This window comes from Eublepharis macularius, chromosome 2 (assembly GCF_028583425.1).
Source record: "Eublepharis macularius isolate TG4126 chromosome 2, MPM_Emac_v1.0, whole genome shotgun sequence".
NCBI classification, from domain to species: domain Eukaryota; kingdom Metazoa; phylum Chordata; class Lepidosauria; order Squamata; family Eublepharidae; genus Eublepharis; species Eublepharis macularius.
In genome coordinates, this window is record NC_072791.1 from 25,524,034 (window position 1) to 25,544,957 (window position 20,924).

General features: G+C 44.7%; 1 protein-coding gene across 1 annotated transcript in view; it reads right to left on the bottom strand.

Annotated features, from left to right (window-relative positions):
* Positions 1 to 409: 409 nt before the first annotated feature.
* Positions 410 to 20,924, bottom strand: part of LOC129324893 (cholesterol 24-hydroxylase-like) — a 52,999-nt gene continuing 32,484 nt past the window's right edge. The window contains exons 9-15 of the mRNA XM_054972334.1: positions 16,607 to 16,669; positions 12,098 to 12,170; positions 10,368 to 10,452; positions 8,772 to 8,882; positions 7,967 to 8,055; positions 4,665 to 4,731; positions 410 to 658 (exon numbers count right to left, since the gene is read on the bottom strand). Coding sequence (XP_054828309.1) covers positions 506 to 658; positions 4,665 to 4,731; positions 7,967 to 8,055; positions 8,772 to 8,882; positions 10,368 to 10,452; positions 12,098 to 12,170; positions 16,607 to 16,669 — 641 coding nt within the window. The 3' untranslated portion in view covers positions 410 to 505. The remainder of the gene's footprint in view (positions 659 to 4,664; positions 4,732 to 7,966; positions 8,056 to 8,771; positions 8,883 to 10,367; positions 10,453 to 12,097; positions 12,171 to 16,606; positions 16,670 to 20,924) is intronic.

Below are 20,924 nucleotides of genomic sequence, written 5' to 3' on the forward strand. Positions count from 1 at the left end.
CCTCATGAACAGCTTGTTTATGAACAGCTGATTGGGCTGTTCATGGCTTTTTTTAGTTTGTATTGCTGTTCGTGCCCATCTCTAGTTGTGACCCGCCCTGAGCCCGCTTCTGGGGATGCCGTTTAAAAGTCTAATAAATCAAATCACATTCCTCTTGATGGTGGGCAATCTCCCAGTGATTGTAGCCTCTGTTCACCAGCTGCTGGTGACCAGCAGGAGGTAATGTATTCAAACACCCACTTTTCATCACATTAAAGTAGGTCCAGTCCTCAAAAGCTTTATGCTTCCACATATCTGTTGGTCTTTAAGGTGCCCCAAGTCTGGTGTCTTTTTTGTTTGGACTGCAACAGACTGGCATTAACTGCCTCTCTGGAATTTATAATTTTAATGGCATCAGTAAAACCAGCCAGATTCCACAACCATTAAATGGACTTCAGTATGTTCCAAAGGCAATCCCAGAACACAATGCACAGTTCCCCAATATCCACATTCAGTTTAACTTTCTTCAAATGCAAGAGGGTTGGCGTGGCATCAGTCTGCATACTACGTCATCCAATGGCTTCAAGAACCCAAAGTCCACAAATTTAAAGCTTTGTGGTGGAACCAGTTGGAATTCAAACCTCTGCAGAAATTTGGCCATCAGCACTTTAGTCTCCATCTGTTACAAAAGCAAAAATAAACTGGTGAGTTGGTGGTAACAGTTTCTGACACACAACAGAAGTTCTACATAAAATCTGTGTACTTATTCACAGTCATTCAGAATATGAGGTAAAACTCAGGTTAGTCTTTTTAAAAATTCCTCATAGGGTGCTTTGAATTTGTGAGAGCAGAAAAAATGTCAGTCACATGTCATGATTTCTTTTGTTACTCTGTTCATGTTGAACCCTAAAGAACATTGCTGGGTGGCCTTGAAGAACACCTATGAATCTGTCAGAGATGGGACTATGATAAACTTAGTTTTAAGCAAGAAATCTGTCAATGATGGCTTGATGCACCAACAGCATTGCACTGAGAAATTCAGCCAGTCCAAATAGAGGCAGGGGGCACCATCCCAACATGCTACTATCACCCGGTGTGCACCTGCAAGTGACATCAGCACATGTTGCTGGGAACATCAGCATTTGGGCAGAATTATATGGTCATAGAGCTGACATCACTTCTGGGCACAAATGATGTCAGCATGTTGCTGGCAACATCACTATATCACCGGTGAGTCCCTCCCCAAAACTATTGTTGAGAGATCCTGCACCCCCCTCTTCAGGTCTTTCAGCTAACTCAAAAGTACACTCTGTTCATCTCTGTTTCTTCCCATATCTAAACTTGATTCTTTTCCACAGTCACCCATCTGCTCTATCCCTCTAGCTAGGTGGGGAAAGCCAGCTCTGATGTATCTTTGAAGTGAGCCAGTAAGGCCCATTTGGTGGGATGTCTATTTACTGCAGCTACAGCGTAATATTCCCTTTGTCTCTTATTGTGTGGGACAGAATTATCCCACAGTATGCAGAATTCAAGCATGTAGGACAAAACCATTCATAAATGTCACATTTGTTTTGGTATTAAAAGTGTTAGAGTATAACTTTCTCCCTGCACTTTTATCTGTTCTCTTGATACATTAACATTTTTGTGGTTCTTTCCCATCCACCGTTTTATTCTCCAGTCTTTCTTTTGAGTGTTGTTAACTCCTGTCTACACAGTGACCAAGCTATTGAACCAGACAACTTTACTCCTTAGCTGGACAAGGAGCTATGAATTGCCGGGAAGCTGGAATTTAGAAAGGTGAGTTTGGTTCCTCCAATGCCAGCTTCTTAACTAGATCAGCAGGAGGAAAAAGAATGTCATTTGTCATTTGCTGTAATATAGCCATTTTGCCACCATGATACAGGTTAGTTCTTTTAGTTGCTTTGTCTCAAATACATTATTCCACGTTCTTTTTTCCTCTATTTAATTTTATTTAAGATGCATCTTTCATGTTCTTTAAGGTGGATATTCTGTCATTTCTTCTGTCTCCTTGATTTGTTTGTGTGTTTGATTAGTGTTAGCTATTTCCTTCAGTTCCTAGGCATTTCTTGCTTACCTGTGTTCGGCTTCAAAGAACAAGCAAAAATGTGTTTGTTTATTAATTTAAAACATTTCTGTAACTGCCTTTCCACCCAAATAGGATTCCGAAGAAAAATGTCCCTTATAATACAAATGTGAAGTCACCGCCAGTAACCATTTCTGTACTGGTTCTCAATTCCTTTACTGTGCAAGCATAAACAGAATTACCCATTTAAGTTCATTGGAATGAATGGGCATAGGAGGGTGTACCTCTGTTTGAGACCGCACTGTTAATATTTTGTTACCACAGTTTCAAAAATACTGCAATGCAAGTATGAACAAAAAAAATATTGATGGGAATGCAGATTATACAAAGACACCCCTCCTCTCTAATGACATTAGAAGTCGATCAGGTTGCTCCCATGAATATTTATTCCCTAGCAGTTGCCGGGAGTAGCCATCCCTCATACTGTCTTAAAGAGTATATCTCCACTACTCATTTTTGTGGTGCTACGTTTTTGTGATATTACATGCTGGCAACTCAGCGGGCCCCATGCTTACTGTTGTTCTGGGTCTGTAAATATTGACGATCACTGATCTAAGACAACTTCTCCTGTTCAAGACTATCAAAAGCTTTTCTTGACTCTAGAAACTTTGCTGTTGGCATCGTGAAGTTTTTACGTATTTCTAATATCTATTTGGAACATTAGAGGTTGCATTTGGAGATGAATTATATTCTTTTAGATCACAATGTACATACTTCCCTCCAATGTATTTTAGAATTATTCAGGAGTCATTTCATAGAAAAAAGAGCTGGAGGAACTCATTAGCATAACTCATTAGCATAACTCATTAGCATAACTCATTAGCATATGCCACACCTCTTGCCATCAACGGAAGTGTGTCATTAGTATAACTGATTTGCATATGCCACACTCCCTGACATCACCTATTCTGGCTGTTTTGGACCCAATCCTGGCCATTCAGGGCTGAAATTGGGCCCAAAATGGCAAAAAGGGGCTGAAAATGGCTGAAAAGGGGCCCAAAATGGTCAGGATCGGGCTGCTGATGAGCGCGAGTGTGATCCACCATCCATCAGAGGCCTGATCCAGGCCATTTTGGCCCCAATCCAGGCCAAAATGGGTCCAAAATGGCCAAGAGTCAGGTGGGCAGGGCCACCTGCCATGTGACCTCTTTGGGGAACTGCTGGAACTGCGTTCCTGTGCGTTCCCCCTCAAAATGAGCCTTGGAATTATTGCTAGATTTGAGCACAGTAGCACTTTAAAGACCAACAGGATTTCCAGACTATAAGTTTTCGTGAGTCAAACTCCCTTCATCAGATAGTATTATTGTTAATAGTGTAATCAAAACCTTCTTCCCACAGTTTCTATTCAGCATGTACATAAACCCTATTGATCTTTTTTTCATGTTCTTGCTTTTTGCCATCATTTTATTAATTATGGCCATATCTGACTTATAATTTATTTCTGTGAAGCTTCTTTACCCAATTTTCAGGCTTAACAGGCCGCAGAAGCCACAGATTCCATTCGTAGAACAACAACAACAACAACATTCAATTTATATACTGCCCTTGAGGACAACTTAACACCCACTCAAAGAGGCTTACAAAGTATGTTATTATTATCCCCATAAATTACCCTGTGAGGTGGGTGGGGCTGAGAGAGCTCTGAGAGAGCTGTGACTGACCCAAGGTCACCCAGCTGGCTTCAAGCGGAGGAGTGGGGAATCAAACCTGGTTCCCCAGATTAGATTATGCAGAAACAAGCTGTCTCTTCATTTCTCAGGACTGTCCCAATACTGAAGACGATGGTGGGAGCAGCTAGAAGTTGGCTCCTTTCCCACGACAAGCTCTGAGGCGCAGCCTGTAAAGCCTGCCTTGGTGTTCCACCAGCCCCTCTGTGACCCCCTCCTGACCCCCACACCAACTATAGCAAGAAGTGTCTGTTTTTGCCTCATAACAACCATAACGGAATCTGAGGAGAACTCTTGAGGGCAGTGCAAGAACAACATCTTCTCTCAGTGCCTCAGGTTTTTAAAGCTACTGTAGCATACTGGTTAAGTGGTTGGAATGTGAATCAGCGCTCTGGTGGTTCAGATCCCACTACTGGCAGGAGCTCAGTAGGTAGAGTAAACCACTCCTCTCAGCCCTAGCTCTATTGTGGGAATAATAATAACACTAACATTGTTTACAGTAACATTGTTTACTGCCTCGTGAGGCATCTGACTAGAAGAATGATATATAAGCGTAGTTGTTGTTGTTATTGAAGGATATGTGTTGGCAGAGTGCTTATGCAGCTTAAGGGTAACAAAAGCTTTATTTATAGAACTAACAAACCAGATAGGAAAGAGAGGAAGTGAATCAAGCTACCTTGCTAGTTGAGAGCATTGTAGAAAGTTCTCAGAACAAAAGAAAAGGTTGCCCTGAGACAGTAGCATTCTGCAGGCAGGCAGGCAGGGAGAAAACCCCTTAGAAGAAAGTACGCCACCTACAGGCCTGTCTAACTAGAGCTTGCTGCTGCATGCAGGATCTTCTTCTTTGTACACAAGACATTGCTATACTTCAGCTCCCAGGAATACCTGGGGAGACCCAAGAGTAGCTGCCTTACCAGTGCAAATGTCTGCCCAATACAGGAACGGGGTCCCAGAGCAAATGGGAAAAAGGAAAAGTATGGCCTAAAAGAAGAAAAATCAAGAAAGACATTCAGTCATTTACTTGGCTTGGTCCAAAATGGATAGGCTTCCTCCTAAGCAATCAGTTTACAACCCAGGCATGTATTGCAGCTGGCCAGGAATTTGGTCTCCCAAAAGCGATGCTTCATTTCCTCTTCCTGTACAATGAGGATCACCAATAGCCATCATTCCCTTCTCAGTTCCCCAAGAGCTAAGAAGAACCTGTTTTGCTCACCATCTCCTGCATTTTAGTAGGTGATGATAACCTTTATATCCACACTGCTAAAAACCTTCCCCTGCTGATTTCTACAGACGAAGGTGCTGTTAAAGCCCTAAGAGCAGGCTCGGCCAAGTTTCTTTCTGGAGAAAAATGCCCTGTCCTTTTAACGGAGGCTTTAATGTGTGAGAATGGGCCATCAGAGCTTTTCATGGCACCAAGGTAAATAACACCCCCCTGGTATTGGCTTCAGATCAAAACTGACACTAAAGGGACAGCTAGATGGTCCCATTTAAAAGCTTGCAATCCTGCTGAGCGTTGGCATTTGTTAGTTTATGTCATTTATAGTCCACCTTTCTCCCTGAAACTCAAGGCGGATTACATAGTGTGAGATTAGTACAATCAGTATCAAGGACATTTCCATAAACAATGCCATAGGGTAAATAAATACAAATGTATAAAGATATAGCATTAGCAAGGATCCAATATGGAGTTGAAGAAATGCTGAAAACAGAACATAATCAGTTCTAGGACCGACATTAGGCAACATGAAGCACAGGTAGTATATAGGAGTACATATTTAAAGCAACAAATAATATGTAAGGCAACATAGTGGTGAAGTCTATGGTCCCTAACTCAATAGCAAAGCATCTGAGACTCTCTTCCTACAATACAGCCCTCCTACCTGAGTAAAGATTTGTCTCACCCTTTCTATAATAATCTTCCACCAGTGGGTGAAGACCTTTTTGTTCCATTTGACATTCCCTTATTAACCCTTTGTATGTTTTTAATTGTTTTCTATATATTTATGCATTGTTTTTAATGCTTTTTTCATTGTTTGCTGCCTTGAGGGCCCGAACTGGGTAGAAAGATGGAGTAAAAATGTTCTAATAAACTTTCAAGAAGAGACAATTCTCTGTGAGGCCTTCGTAAACTTTTTTACTGGTATAAAATAGCACGAATAGACACGGGCATGAACCAAAAAAATTTAACGAACCAGCAGTTCGTGATTCGGTACTGACAATGATCCCAAGGTCGCGAACAACAACGAACATTTTCTGTTGCCGAACTGGTTTGCGGTTCGTGGTTCATGGGACATGGAATGGCCCCCATGGCACTTAAAGAGCCCATATTCCCAGGGAGTCTTTTGCAGGCTCTCCCACAGCCACCACCCAAGTTTGGACAAGATTGCAAAAGGGATCTTGAAGTTATACCCTCTCCAATCCAAGGCCCCCAGGAAACTCCCACTCGATACAATTAGAGCCACCGGTTGATGTTGGCCCACTGTACAGAAGGTGGGTGCTGACGGCGGCTGCCGGGCCTGGCGGGCATGGGGAGGCAGCGATGAGCCGCCTCTCCTCAGGGGGCGGAGGGTCTGGCCGCTTGCCAGCAGCATCCCCCATGTGCCTGCCCGCCAGGCCAAAAAGGAGTGCGCTGGTATTCCCAGCGATGTAGGAAGGTGGGTACTGGTGGCAGCCACTGGACCTGGCAGGCATGGGGAGGTGGTGGCAAGCTGCCTCCCCTCAGGTGGATGGGGAACTGGCTGGATAACCACAACCGAAGAATAGTTGTCAGAGGCACCAGGTCTGACTGGAGGGAGATGTCCAGTGGAGTGCCACAAGACTCGACTCTGGGCCCAGTGATTTTCAATATTATAAATTATCTGGATACGGGTGTGAAAGGATTACTCATTAAATTTGCAGATGACACCAAATTGGGAGGAGTAGCAAACACCCTTGAAGACAGGGATAGAATTCAACAAGATTTGAACACACTGGAAAAGTGGGCAGATTTGAATAAGATGCAATTTAACATGGATAAGTGCCAGGTTCTGCACCTAGGTAACAGAAATACAAAGCATGCATAGTGGATGAGGAATACACTTCTGGGTAGCAATGTGTGTGAACAAGATCTCGGGGTACAGGTGGATGGGAAGCTAAATATGAGCAGTCAGTGTGATGCAGCAGCAAAAAAGGTGAATGCAATATTGGAGTGGTATCAACAAAGGTATAACATCCAAATCACTAGATGTCGTTGTCTCACTCTATACCACATTGGTCAGGTTCCACCTGAAGTATTGTGTGCAGTACTGGAGGCCTCACTTCAAGAAGGATGGGGACAAGATGGAACAGATGCAGAGGAGGACAACCAGGATGATCAGGGGCCTGGAGTCCAAGCCCTACAAGGAGACACTGAAGGACTTGGGAACATTCAGTTTGGAGAAGAGAAGGTTGAGGGGAGACATGATTGCTCTCTTTAAGTACTGAAAAGGCTGTCACTTAGACACTGGTACGTTAGGACATTAGGAAAAACTTCATATTAAGAGTAATTCAGCAGTGGAATTGGCTGCCTAGGGATGTGGTGGGTTCCCCTTCATTGGCAGTCTTCAAGGAGCGGCTGAACAAATACTTGTCAGGGATGTTTTAGGCTGTTCCTGCATTGGACAGGGGGTTGGACTGGAGGGTCTGTAAGGGGTGTGTGACTGGATCAAAGTCTCCTGCATCCTACTCTGAATGGGGGAAGGGGGTGCTGTTGAATAGTAGTAAGCAGCCATGTTTGGGTAAGACATGCAAGTTATTTGGTATCAAGTTGCCTGGTGGTTGCTGCTGGGCCTGGCCCCAATGAGTTCTCCCTCAAAGGCCAAAACAACCCTGGAAAGGGCCCTGCCCCCTTCCTCTGCCCCCTTCCCCTGCCCTTTACTGACAGATACCGAGCTTGGAATACTAACTAAGCTGTTCCCTTTGGTCTGCAGATTGCTACTCTCAGGGATACTAGTGGATGTAGGAGGCAAGTTCTGCATCCTCTACAGTGGTAAGATGGAGAGAGTGTGTGTGCGTGCAAACAGGATGTTCCCTGAGAGTAGCAATCTGCAGATCAAAGGGACAGCATCAATAGAGCGGAGAGATGACATGCACATATCCTCACCTCTCTATCTCTATAGTATGTTCCCCTTTGTAACCAGAGACAAGGGACAGCGTACTTCACTTCTTACATTCTTTACATACATTACAATATACGCACCTCGGTCGGTCTTTCCTAAATCTTTCAGGATCAAATATGAGTGGGTTCTGGAAAAACTTTCCCATGCGTCCCATGGCAGATGTGCTGAACTGCCAAAAGAAAAGTAATTGGCATTAGCATATGCAATTGGGGGACCCACAAGGATCTCCCCCACCATGTCCTCTTCCCCTTCCCTGCCCCCAATTGCCTTTCCCCATTTTCCTGCTTTCTTCTCCCCTTCCTGCCCCCTTTTGTCTGCTCCCTTGTCTCTCATCTATGGCCCAGTTGTGTGGTGCTGGCTGAGCCAGGCCCAGAACTTACAAGGACTTGAGGAGGCACGTCACTTTTCCTTGTATCGCCTCCCTCCCAACGTTTCCTGTTTCCCTCCTCCTGGCCACCTCCATCTTTCCCTATATCCTTCTGTTCTTCAAACCTTACCTTTTATCTGCTCACCATCTTCACTTATATTTAATCATTTATCTCATTGATATACTGCCTTTCTCCACAATGGGGACCCAAAGCAGTGTACATCACTCTCCTTGTCTCCATATTATCCTCACAATAACTCTGTGAGGTAGATTAGGATGAGAGTGTGTGACTGGATCAAAGTCTGCTGCATTCTACTCTGAATGGGGGAGGGACTGCTGTCGAACAGTGGTAAGCAGCCATAGAAAATGTGACCCTTGCTTGTCCTGGACAATACTTCTCACCACTGGCTCCACTGGCTTGACAGCCAGTTTCCCTGAGCCCTGAAACTGGACTGCTTGCAGTTTGATGTTTATGAGACTCTGACAGATAACCAGAAACAGCAGCCCATTCAACATACAATCAGGACAGAATTTGCTGGAATTTTGACTCCTTCAATGATGGTTTCAGTTCCTGTCCAGCGTAGAATGTTTGGAACCGGTGGGTACAATCGTAGGACTTCTTTGAGAACCTGAGATAGTGAAGATCAATTTAACTCAGTTTAGACAGAGAAGCCATGTCTTTCTTTAACATCTAGCATGAGATGACACGGACCTGCATGTGGAACACCTTAGTTAAAACTCTAGGCCAGCTGTGAATGTATGGGATGGTTTTTAGTAAAACATCGCAGCATTAATTCCCCAGTAGTGGCCTGTCACATCTGGTTGCTGCAAGCTGATGTTGCTCCATACATAACACTGCAGAAGGAGGACCAAATTCTGCGTTGCTTTCAAAACTGTGAAACAGAAGTCAGGCAGAATTTCACAAGATTGTGCAGGCTTCAAGAGAGAAGGGAGAGTTATCTTTAGAGGGATTCAGTATTCTCCCATCCCATAACATTCACAAAACTTCATGAAATCAACAGGTGTGCCATCTGGAGGAAAGACTATATTTTCTCCAAATATTTTCTCCAAATTCAAAATATTGTTCTAGGAGAACTTACAAAATGTCATATCCCACCACAGAAACAAGACTACCATGGGAAGTTGCATGGATATTCTAGCCAATTTCCACTGATGGAACAGGAAGCAATTTTCATTGATTTCCCCCTCCTGCTACAGACCTCCCCCGGGAGCAGCATTTCAAATTAGGGGCATGCAATTTGATATACCTAGTCTAAAAATCCTGATTGATATTGTGATATTTGGATATGCTACTATTTCTGGTCCCAATTAATCCTGAAAATATTTGAAAATAAAGGGAACTGGCAGATTGCAGCAGTTCTGCCTCCCCCCCCCCCCCCCGCTTTGCAGGTTTTACAGGCAAAAAGGAGAGTGGGGAGGCAATTCTCAGAGGTGAATGGAATCACATGTTAGGGAGAGCTCAACTGTCTGTCCAACCATAATGCATCTCTTATGTGATCTATGAGAGAATTATTATGCTTGGACAGGCAGTTGAGCTCGCCTTAACATGTGATTCCATTCACCTCTGAAAGTCACCTGCCTCTCCTGTCCCTTTTTTTCGCCTGAGAAAGAGGCAAAGCAATTAAAAACAAGCTGCTGCAGATGATGGGAGGGGATTTCCCTCTCATCTGCTGAAAAAAGGCACTTTAAATGCTGGCTGCTTTTTTCATCCCACAGGAGGATTCCCCTCTCATAAGCTGAAAAAAGCAGCCTGCATTTAAAGGGCTTTATTCAGCTGATGAGAGGGGAATCCCCCTATTGTTGGCTGTAAAGTGGCAGACATTTGAAAAGCAACACTTTTCTTGACATTTGCAAATGGCAAGAGAAGTGCTACTTTGAGCTTCAGCATGCTCTGTAAAGATTCCTGTAAAGATTCCTGAATCTTTATAGAGCATACCAAAGCATTTAAACACCCAAATCCCGAAGCACTTTGGTATTTGGGTTATCCCAAATTGTTTTCTTGCTTTGGGTAAACCCGAAGCAGGAAACCCGAATATTTTTGGGGTGCACACCCTTAGCTCTGAGTTATCTGGGACCTCATTTTTCAGCTGTACCTGTGATAAATAGTGGAGATTGCCAAGATCGTCACAGTTAATGTCTCTCTTCACACCAACCACCATGTCTACTTCAGCCTGAAGTCTAAGAACAGAAGACAGATAAACTTCAATTAATTGCCCACGGACTTTAAAGTGAGATGCATACTTCTATATTTGAAATATCTAGGTTTACTTTCCTAGGACTATAATTTCCTTATACAGGCAAATATTCAGTGCTTCTGTTGTCAAGGGACTGAGATTTGAATCCACATACCCCATGGTTATAATCTGACAAACAGTTAAGCAACCTAAGTTGAAGACAGATGTAACATTTATAGCAGTGGAGCAGTTTTGGAAGCACCTTCATCATGTTGAGGCCATGCTTATTTTTTCTGCATCATGCAAAAATCTGCACGTGGCTCTTAAAAAAAAAATTAAAAAGCAGCCAGGGTTCTTGGAAAATGGAAGTGGAGCAAGGCTTGAGATAGCCTATAACGTACATCTGCCATGCAAAGTGTAAAGTCAGAGATGTAGAGTTTGTACCGCAGGTGAAGATCCAGCGGTGACTTCCTTTTATATATGATGCCTATCTTCATTCTAAAGGCCACTGAAATTTTAGGCTTCAGCTGCATAACTGGGTGCCGGACTGGGGGTCACTATGTTGGGTTGTCAACTCCCGGAAGAAAAGAAAGTCCTGTCCCTTTAACTGAGACTTAATGTAATGTTATTTACCAGGTGATGTTATTTACTTCCATGCCATGAAAAGCTTCAGCTGCTCATTTTGCACATTAAGCCTCTGCTGAAGGGACTGGACATTTTGCTCCAGATGTGCTGTCAACCCTACCCAGTGTGTTGGAAGATTATGATTGTCATAGATGTCAAGTTCATAGATTATCGTTCCGTTCACAGAAACCATCCTGATTTTCCTTGGATAATTCCAGAGGGGTAGCCATGTTAGTGTGCTGTAGCAGAACAAAACAGAAGAGTAACACCATTTATTTCAGCATGAGTTTTTGTGAGTCAGAGTTCACTCCTTCAGATGTGATAAGGAATAGAGCTTTCCTTGGAAAGAAAAATAGTAGTACAGCTTCTTCATCTGAAGAGGTGAGCTCTCAATCACAAAAGCTCAGGCTGGAAGACATGGAATTCATCTTTAAGGTACCACTAGACTTCTGTTTTATCCCTGGACATAAATTCATAGGAACAAACATACAAATGTGTCAATGAGCCAATCCCAGAAAACCTACTTAATAGCCACACCTCTGATTACACAATCAAGAAAAAGTGCCACAAAGGTTGCAGTCATTGTTGAAGGCTACATGCAAGACTAGTAGGTTGACCTTGTTAGGTTCATCCAAATGAACAAGAAGATGATCATGACTGCTTGTGTGTACAATAAAGCATTGTGTGACATGGCTGTGGGGTGAGGCCATGGCTCAGTGGCAGAGCATCCACTTGGCATGAGGAAAGTCCCAGGTTCAGTGCCCGGCATCTCCAGTTCAAAAGGCATAAGGAAATAGGTATGTGAAAGATCCCACCTGAGAGCCTGGAGAGCTGCTGCCGGCCTGACGAGATAATACTGACCTTGGGAGACCAAAGGTCTGACTCGGTATAAGGCAGCTTCATGTGGCCCCTTCAGCTGTACATTTTTAAAACATGACATGATGTAATCAGAGGATTTTATAGCCACAAACTAGTTAACAAACAAGTTAACAGAGTGAGTAGAAAATGGTCCCCAGCTCACTGACTTTGCTAATACTTCAGGTTGCCGTCCCAGTTCCATTATAGTAAAAGCCAACAGGTAGGCAGAGGTTTCATGACCTGGAAGGTTAGAGAATATCATTTAGGGGGTCAAAAAGCACAGCAACAAACTGGAGACTTCTTGGACGTAGTCATTCCAAAATATGTATATTGAGGGGTGATAAAAAGAGCCCATAACAGAAGTTAGCAAAGGAAACTTAATACATGATTTCCCCCTCAACACAGATTCTGCTGATGGGTTCGCAGGGAGAAAGCAAGTCTGGCTTCCATCCACATGAGGAGTTTCATTCTTTCCTTCCTCCATCAGTTAATGATACTCTGTCCTAAGTGCAAGCAGCAAGAAAATGAACCTAAATGAGGTGGTTTTGAAAATAATAACTGAAGTCTGGCAACCTGGCAACCAACTACAGTGCAGGAAGAGGGTGCTGTGCCATGTCCCCCTTTCTGAATTCCCAGTTTTTCACTTCTAAAAAATACATCACTGGCCCTTTCCCTTGTAGACATACAGGGGAAAGAGTGTAAGTAGTTTTTGTCCAGATAGCCTGGAAAGGAATTGGAGAGTGGCAAGATAGCTGGAGCTATCTATCTCCCTATCCATCTCCCTTACCAAATCCCTAGACTCTGCTTCTTTGTTGTTTGTTTCTCTCCTCTTTAGAATCCACCGTGATCAGTGAGAACTTTGGACAGAAAATTGCAGGGAGACTGATACAGTTTTTGGATTTCCTTCTCTGTTTGCTGTGGGAAATTTGTCTCAGAAGTAGGTGGGGCCATGAGAGGAAGGGGCAAGTTGCGGGGGGGGGGGGACACACTTCAGCCTAGAACCCGCTTCTAATCAGGAATTGCAAACCACCTTGCTGTAACTTGTCCCTATGAAAGCATGTACACTTCTGAGCATGTGCAGAATGCCTTTTGTTATGTATTGGTCAAGTTTCTATCACAAACAAGGCTCCTGAAGTCTGCATTGTCATTGGTTGTTAGTGCCAGCAACAGCCAATCATAACAGCACAATAAAGACCAATCACTATGCTGTAAATAAGTTACAATGTATATAGTTGATGCAAACAAGGGCTTCTAGTTAGGTGATTCTTATTGGGTGTTAACAAAGCTGGGGCGTGGCTTGGGGGTTGAAGCTGTGTATAAATATCTGCAGCTTGCTGCCTGTGTTTCAGAGATGTTCCTGCTGAATAAAGAGCTTGTTGAAATCACTTCAGAGTCCGAACCCACTACTTAGTTTCAAATTTTAATGATTTGACCATGTATCTACTTTTAAATTTTAATGCTTTTGACCATGTCACATCAATTTTATTCAAACTTATGTTTCTGTTCTGTTTGTTGTTTGTGACTTGTAATGGCCTATGGCTGTATACAATAAACCTTCTATCTACAGAACCCGCTACTTAACACCTTTTGCTCACCAATAAATAAGCACTGTTAAGTTCCCACCCTCACCTCCCTCCACATTTGGCATTAGGAGTGACAAAGCATAATGCTCTGGTAGGTTTAAACTCCGGAAGCTCTCTTTGAAGAACAAGAAGTACTTAAGTAAGGAAGGCCAATGGGATGAGGGTGGTACTGATGTATATCCAAGCAGCCTTAAGCTTTATCACCTCTCATTATAGCGGGAAAATGGTCTTTGGGAGGCAGTAAATAAATTTTAGTCAAGAATATTCTCTTCTCTGCATGCAGTGACTGTCAACAATCTGTGCAAGTGGAGATGCTTTCCTCTCACTACTCAGTAACTATGCACATCTCCCTATCTAGTTTTAGGGGGTTACGTTTCTTGGTTGGGAGGAGTGATTTGCTTGCAAGCAGATGTAACTTAGGAAACTCCCATTTTAGTAAGTGAAGCATTCATTATATGCCATTTCCCCTGTCCCCAGTTTTCCCAACACCCTTTGGAGTCCTCCTGATACACAGTCTTATGCCTGGCGACATCTCCTCAGAAAAGTACACAGGCGCACTAATTAAATCCACAATGACTAATTGTATGATGAGATGCAAATCACTTAACCCCTGCCTAACTGATAGTGTGCCATATTGCAGGTATATGGCCGCTTCTAAGATTTCTTCTATGCATGTTTGTTTGTGGTAACTCCTGTACATGTAATCTGGAGATGGGAGGCAATAATTGGCACTAAGAGCTCAGCTATAATTCACATTTAGCTGAAAACATGATTAATGCTGGGAAGAGAATGGAGAGAGTGAAACTACTGCCAATTAGGGGTGTGCAAGGAAAAATTTTTTGGCATTCTTGTTTCGGCTTTAGCCGAAACAAGAATCTCTTTCGGATAAAGCCGAAAGCCGAAACAGCTAGCCGTTTGCTTTCTTTCGGCTTTCTTTCGGCTTTTTTCAATGGGAAAATGCCTCCGTCTTCCCAGACGCCTGGGGGAGGCATTTTCCCACCGAATCAGCCCAAAATTGGTGGGGACCTTCCACTAACCTCTCTCTAACAACCCCCCAAGTTTCAGACAGATTGGACTTTAGGGGGCCATGTAATGGCCCCCCAAAGCAGGTCCCCCTATCCTCCCATAAGAAAGCGAAGGGTGAGCATATTGTTAGCATGCTGCTGCTCATCTTTCTTCATTATTTCTTATGGGGGAAAAATGAAGAGGCAGGCTTCCTTTGCCAGGGGTGGCATTTTGCATGCAAAATGCCCCCCAACCCTCTGGGGCCCTTCTCCTACCCTTGCTCCCACCTCCCACCAAGGATCAGCCTGCTCCCACTTGGGGGGGAGGCCATGAAATTTTGCATGCAAAATGCAAAATGAAATTTTGCATGCAAAATGCCACCCCTACCCTCAGGGGCCCTTCTCCCACCCTTCCTCCCACCCCCCACCAAGGCTCAGCCTGCTCCCACTTGGGGGGGGGCATTTCATGGCCTCCCCAAGTAGGTGCTCTCAGCCCCCAAAGTCCACCCCCTACAGCCCCACACAAACCCAATTCCCCCCCAGCTGCCACACACAGACCCAAATCCCCACATTAGCCCCTCACAGACCCAAATCCACCCCCACCTGCCCCACACCCATAACCCCAGGAACAGGCTGGCAAAGGCCAGCCCTCTCCCTTTGTTCCCTATGCTGGGAACTTCTAAATTCTCTTTCCCTGGCCAATTCTGCACAGCCCAGGGGTGCCACAATGGTGGGCACACTTCTGAGTGCCAGCTGGTCCCTGTGAAAGAGCACCTGAACCACAGACACCCTTCCTCAAGTTCCCCCACCACCTACAGAGATGGCTGGCCAGCCAGCCCCATTGTTCCCTATGATGGGAACCAACTGCACAACAAAGAATAAAACATGAACAACACAAAATAAAGTTTTTTAAAAATTATTTTCTCCCTTTCAAAGTACAAGTAGGCAAAGCATTATGACACATTACACCAGCAGTCCCCCACACAGAAAAATAACACAACTCACTTAACATCAGAGAATCACAAAAAAACAATTCCTGTCAAAAACACTTTATTTCTTGAACAGCTTTAGGTTACACAGTAGGAGGGCACAACAGGGCATGATAGCAGTGTACTACACAAAATAATACAACCCACTTCACCGTTTTTGACAGCAATTGTGTTTGGGTGATTCTCTGATGTGAGGTGAGTTGTGTTATTTTTGTGTAGTACACCGCTTTCATGCCCTGTTGTGCCTTCCTACTGTGTAACCTAAAGCAGTTAAAGAAATAAAGTGCTTTTGACAGCAATTTTTTGGGATGATTCTTTAATGTGAAGTGAGTTGTGTTATTTTTTTGTAAGATACTGCTGCAATGCCCTTTGGTGTGCCCCCCTGCTGTGTAACCTAAAGCTGTTCAAGAAATAAAGTGTTTTTGACAGGAATTGTGTTTTTGTGATTCTCTGATGTTAAGTGAGTTGTGTTATTTTTGGAATGCTGGAATGCCCTTTGGTGTGCCCCCCTGCTGTGTAACCTAAAGCTGTTCAAGAAATAAAGTGTTTTTGACAGGAATTGTGCTTTTGTGATTCTCTGATGATGACAAGCCAGCATTTGAGACAAAAGTCTTCCAAATCACAGATCTGGAAGGCAAACTACACATTACTGTTTGCAACATGCAGTGTGAGTTCCACCAACCTGATTTTGACATCAGATTTGAAGGAACTGGGACTGCAGCACAGGAGAAAAGAGGATTCAGCCTCCCTCCCCCACCCACCCACACACACTGTGTTCCTAACCAGTAATGGCTCAAGGGGGCACTATTTGCCCCACTAGGGCTGCACGGATGGGCTATCTAGAGGCACAGTACCTCCAACAGGGAAAATAGCACCCTCGGGGCCATTTTGGGATGGGGAAATGGCATAAAGTGGAGGCTGCATATTACACCCGTTGTCACATGCAATTTGGCCCTTAGCTGCAATGCTCCACCTTAATATGCCAGCAGATGAATATTTCAGTGTATGTCTGCATCAGCTGAAACCACAGAAGCCTATTTCCGTAATAAGATCTTCTATTGTGTGTTGGAGTATCTTAAAGGACTACTAGACCTACAAACCTGCAATGAAGAAGGTCAAAAAATTGTCCATCATGTTTTCTTCATCATACAGCCCCTCCTGCACTGTTAAAATAAGAAACAAAGAACAAGGTTGGCATTCCACGCAAAGGGGACAAAAGTATCAGGCAGCTGAGCAGCTGTGCTGGTCAGAGAAATGCCTCCAGGACAAAACAAAGGAGAACCCCCAGAAGCGCCTAAGAAACAGCCCAGTTAATTAAGGTCCCCAAAACTGAGGGTGCCAAGCTCATCTGCTCAAATTCATTATGAGTCATAGAATTAGCTTTGCTGTCAGATAGGGTTGCCAGGTCCCCTCACCCTCTGGGCAGGAGGCACGAGGACTGGCACTCACCAATTTTGATGTCTTCATGCGCCCACTCCCAGGCTTAGAGATGACATCACTTCTGGGAAGTGACATCATTGTGCAGGGCCTCGTGCTGCCCCTGGGAGAGCTCCCACGCTCCGCAGCGGGCCAATTTCAACCCATTTGGGGCTGGATCTGGCCCATCTGGGACCTAAATTGGCCCGCTGTGAAACGCAGGAGCTCTCTAGGATCCTCCCATAAGTGCTTCCATGCTCCGCAGCAGCTAAATCAGGCCCGTTTGGAGCTGAAATTGGCCCAGCCGCTGCAGAGAGCATAGGAGTGCTGCCAGGAGGGCCCTGGTGAGCTCCTGCACTTACAGCAGGCCAATTTAGGCCCCAAACAGGCCCGATTTGGCCTGTTTGGGGCCCAACTTGACCCACTGAGGAGTGCTAGTGCAGGAGCTGCATTCCCCTGGCATTTCTCCCACCGACCAGGTAAGCGAGGGAGGGGGTGGAGGGTGTGAGCGGGGGATCCCCCACCCCCAGCAGGGGACTGTCAGATGGCCATATAGCTGCTGCTTAAAAACCTACAAAAGAGGAGACCCCACCATCTCCCAAGGAAACTTGCTGCACTGAGGAACCACTTCAACTGTCAGGAAGTACTTTCTCCTTATATTTGTTCAGATATATGATCAGATAGAACCCTCTAAACTGCTTTAAAATGCACTCAATTGTTACTTATTATGACATGTTATGTGTTTATTAATCTTGATGTATGTATTTATTAACAGATTTTAGTATTAACTTCTTGTATGACTGCAAATTCATGACTGTATATAGTTTAATAGTTCATTGTTATAATTTTTTTTAATAAAGATATTGAACTTGGAAAAAAAAAGGAAAATCAAATAAATAAATGAATTAAATAAATAATAAATAAATAAATACATCAGGTAGTGAAAGAAAAGAGAGGTCTGAATGATTCCATCAGTAGAAGTACAAAAAAATTACATGAAAACAGAACATATTAAAACAACCGAAACAAAAGCTGAATACAAGAAGAAACAGTTTGAGAATAGATTAAATGGCTGGAAGAGCAAACCCTTACATGGGCAACATCTAAAAAACATCGAAGGAAAAAGTGACAACAGCCTAACTTGGACATGGTTGAAGATGGGTACAATCAAGAAAGAAACTGAAGGTCTGATCTTTGCAGCACAAGAACAAGCATTGCAAACGGATGTTATGAAAGCCAAAACTCAGAAAATCAGTGAAAATCCAAAATGTCGACTTTGCCAGGAAAAAGATGAAACTGTGTCCCACTTTATTTGTGAATGCAGCAAAATTGCACAGACAGATTACAAAGCTAGACATGACAGGGTCGCAGAGAGGATTCATTGGTCATTGAGTAAAAAGTATAATCTGCCAGTATCAAAGAATTCAGGGAAACATCAGGTGGAAAAGGTGCTAGAAAATGATCAAGCCAAGATCTTAGGGGATTTTAGAATACAAACGGATCGACACCTTGAACATAATACAGCAGACATAACAGTTGTGAAAAAAAATAGAAAAGTTTGGCCAGTTAACATTGCAATTCTGGGAGATGCCAGAGTTGAAGAAAAAGAACAAGAAAAAATGATTAAATATAGAGATCTGGCAATAGAAACCACCCGACTACAGATGAAGAATACAACTGTAGTCTCCATTGACATTGGGGCACTGGGAACTATTTCGAAAAACAATTTATATGGGAAAACTGCAGCTTTCTGATGTAACACCTACAGAACTGCAAAAGATGACATTACTTGGAACACCGTACATTTTACACCGATACCTGGCTGATACTTAGGTCTCTGGTGGAAACTTGTATCAGCTCAGCAAGGCCAATCAATGATAACATGTGATTTTTATTTATTATTGATTGTGTTGTGTGACATTTTAATAATAATAATAATAATAAACAAGAAAAAATGATTAAATATAGAGATCTGACAATAGAAACCACTAGGGGTGTGTGCTTCGGGAAAGGAGCATTTAAACCCCTGAATCAGTTGCTCATTGGGGGCTTTCCCCAATGAGCAGCTGAGTGCCGGTGCTGTGCTGTCGGGGCCAGGAAACTTCTCGGCCTGACACTGGCAGAAGAAGGAGGTGGCAGGGATGCAGGCTTATCATCCCTCCGCCGGGTGCTCTGTTCACCCGCCGATGTTGGGGCCAAGGAGCTCCTCGGCCCTGACATCAGTGGGTGAACGGAGGTGGCGGGGATTGCAGGCTTAAGCCTGCACACACACCCTTTCTCTCCGTTCGCCCGGCGATGTCGGGGAGGAGGAGCTCCTTCTCCCTGACATCGCTGGCCGAATAGCGGTGACAGGGATTGCAAGCTTAAGCCTGTGACCACCCTTTCTCTCCCTGGATGCTCCGTTCGACTGGTGATGTCAGGGATGAGGAGCTCCTCCTCCCCAACATCGCCGAGCGAACGTAGGCAGCGGGGATTGCAGGCTTAAGCCTGCAACCCCCCCTCTCTCCAGGCACTCCATTTGCCTGGCGATGCTGGGAAGAAGGAGCTCCTCCTCCCCAACATCACCGGGTGAACGGATGCAGCAGGGATTACAGTTTTAAGCCTGCAAACCCCCTCCTTTTTCTCTCCGGGCACTCCATTCACCCAGCGATGTCGGGGAGGAGGAGCTCCTCCTCCTCAACATCGCCGGGTGAATGGAGGCAGCAGGGATTGCAGGCTTAAGCCTGTAAAAAAAAAAACCCTTTCTCTCCCCGGGTGCTCCGTTCTCCCCGCGATGTCCAGGACAAGGAGCTCCTCCTCTCCGACATCGTGAAGTGAATAGAGGTGGCAGGGATTGCAGGCTTAAGCCTGCAACCCGCCCCCTTCTCTCCCTGGGTGCTCCGTTCACCCGGTGATTTTGGGGATAAGTAGCTCCTCCTCCCCGACATTGCTGGGTGAACGGAGGTGGTGGGGATTGCAGGCTTAAGCCTTTCTCTCCCTGCAGGCTTAAGCCTTTCTCTCTCACCATTTGCCTGGTGATGTTAGGGAGGAGGAGCTCCTCCTCCCCGACATCGCTGGGTGAACGGAGGCAGCGGGGATTGCAGGCTTAAGCCTGCAACCCCCCCTTTCTCTCTCCGGGTGCTCTGTTCACCCAGCAATGTCATGGACAAGAAGCGCCTCCTCCCCGACATCACTAAGCGAACAGAGGTGCTGGGGATTGCAGGCTTAAGCCTGCAATCCCCCCTCTCTCCAGGTGCTCCGTTCACCCGCCAAAGTCAGGAGAACGACATTGCCCCCCAAATCAGCGGGCAAACAGAGGTGGTGGGGATGCAGGGTTAAGCATGCTCCTCAGGAATTGGTGTGTTGACAGAGGGCTCCAGGCTCCAGGCTTCCGCCACTGCCACCACCACCACCACCACGACCGCAGCAACCTTGCCACCCAGCTGATGTTCCTCTCGCTCTCCCTCCAACCAGGTAAGTGGGTAGGGGGTTTGAGGGGTTGTGGGGGGGGTGGAAGGGTCACCCCAGGGGGGTGGGGGTGCAGGTGAGGGAGTTGCCCCACTCTCTTCGGTATGCTCCGAATATTTACGGAGCATACCGAAGCGAGTAAAATAGCATAATTCCGAAGCAGCTTGCCGCTTCGGAATTATGCTATTTCCAAAATGTTTTTCCTCTTTGGGTAAATCCGAAGCAGGAAACCCAAATATTTTGGGGCTGCATATCCCTACAAACCACCCGTCCATGGAAGAATAATGCAACAGTAGTCTCCATTGTCATCAGGGCACTTGGAACCATCTCAAAAAACTTTGCAGTTCATATGGAAAAACTGCAGCTTTCTGACATAACACCTACAAAACTGCAAAAGACGGCGCTACTTGGAACAGCATGCATAGTACGCTGATATCTGGTTGATACTTATTTAGGTCTCCTGCAGAAACTTGTATCATCTTAGCAAGGCCAATCAATAATAACGTGACCTCTGCTTATTGTTGATTGTGTTTTGGATAATAATAATAATAATAA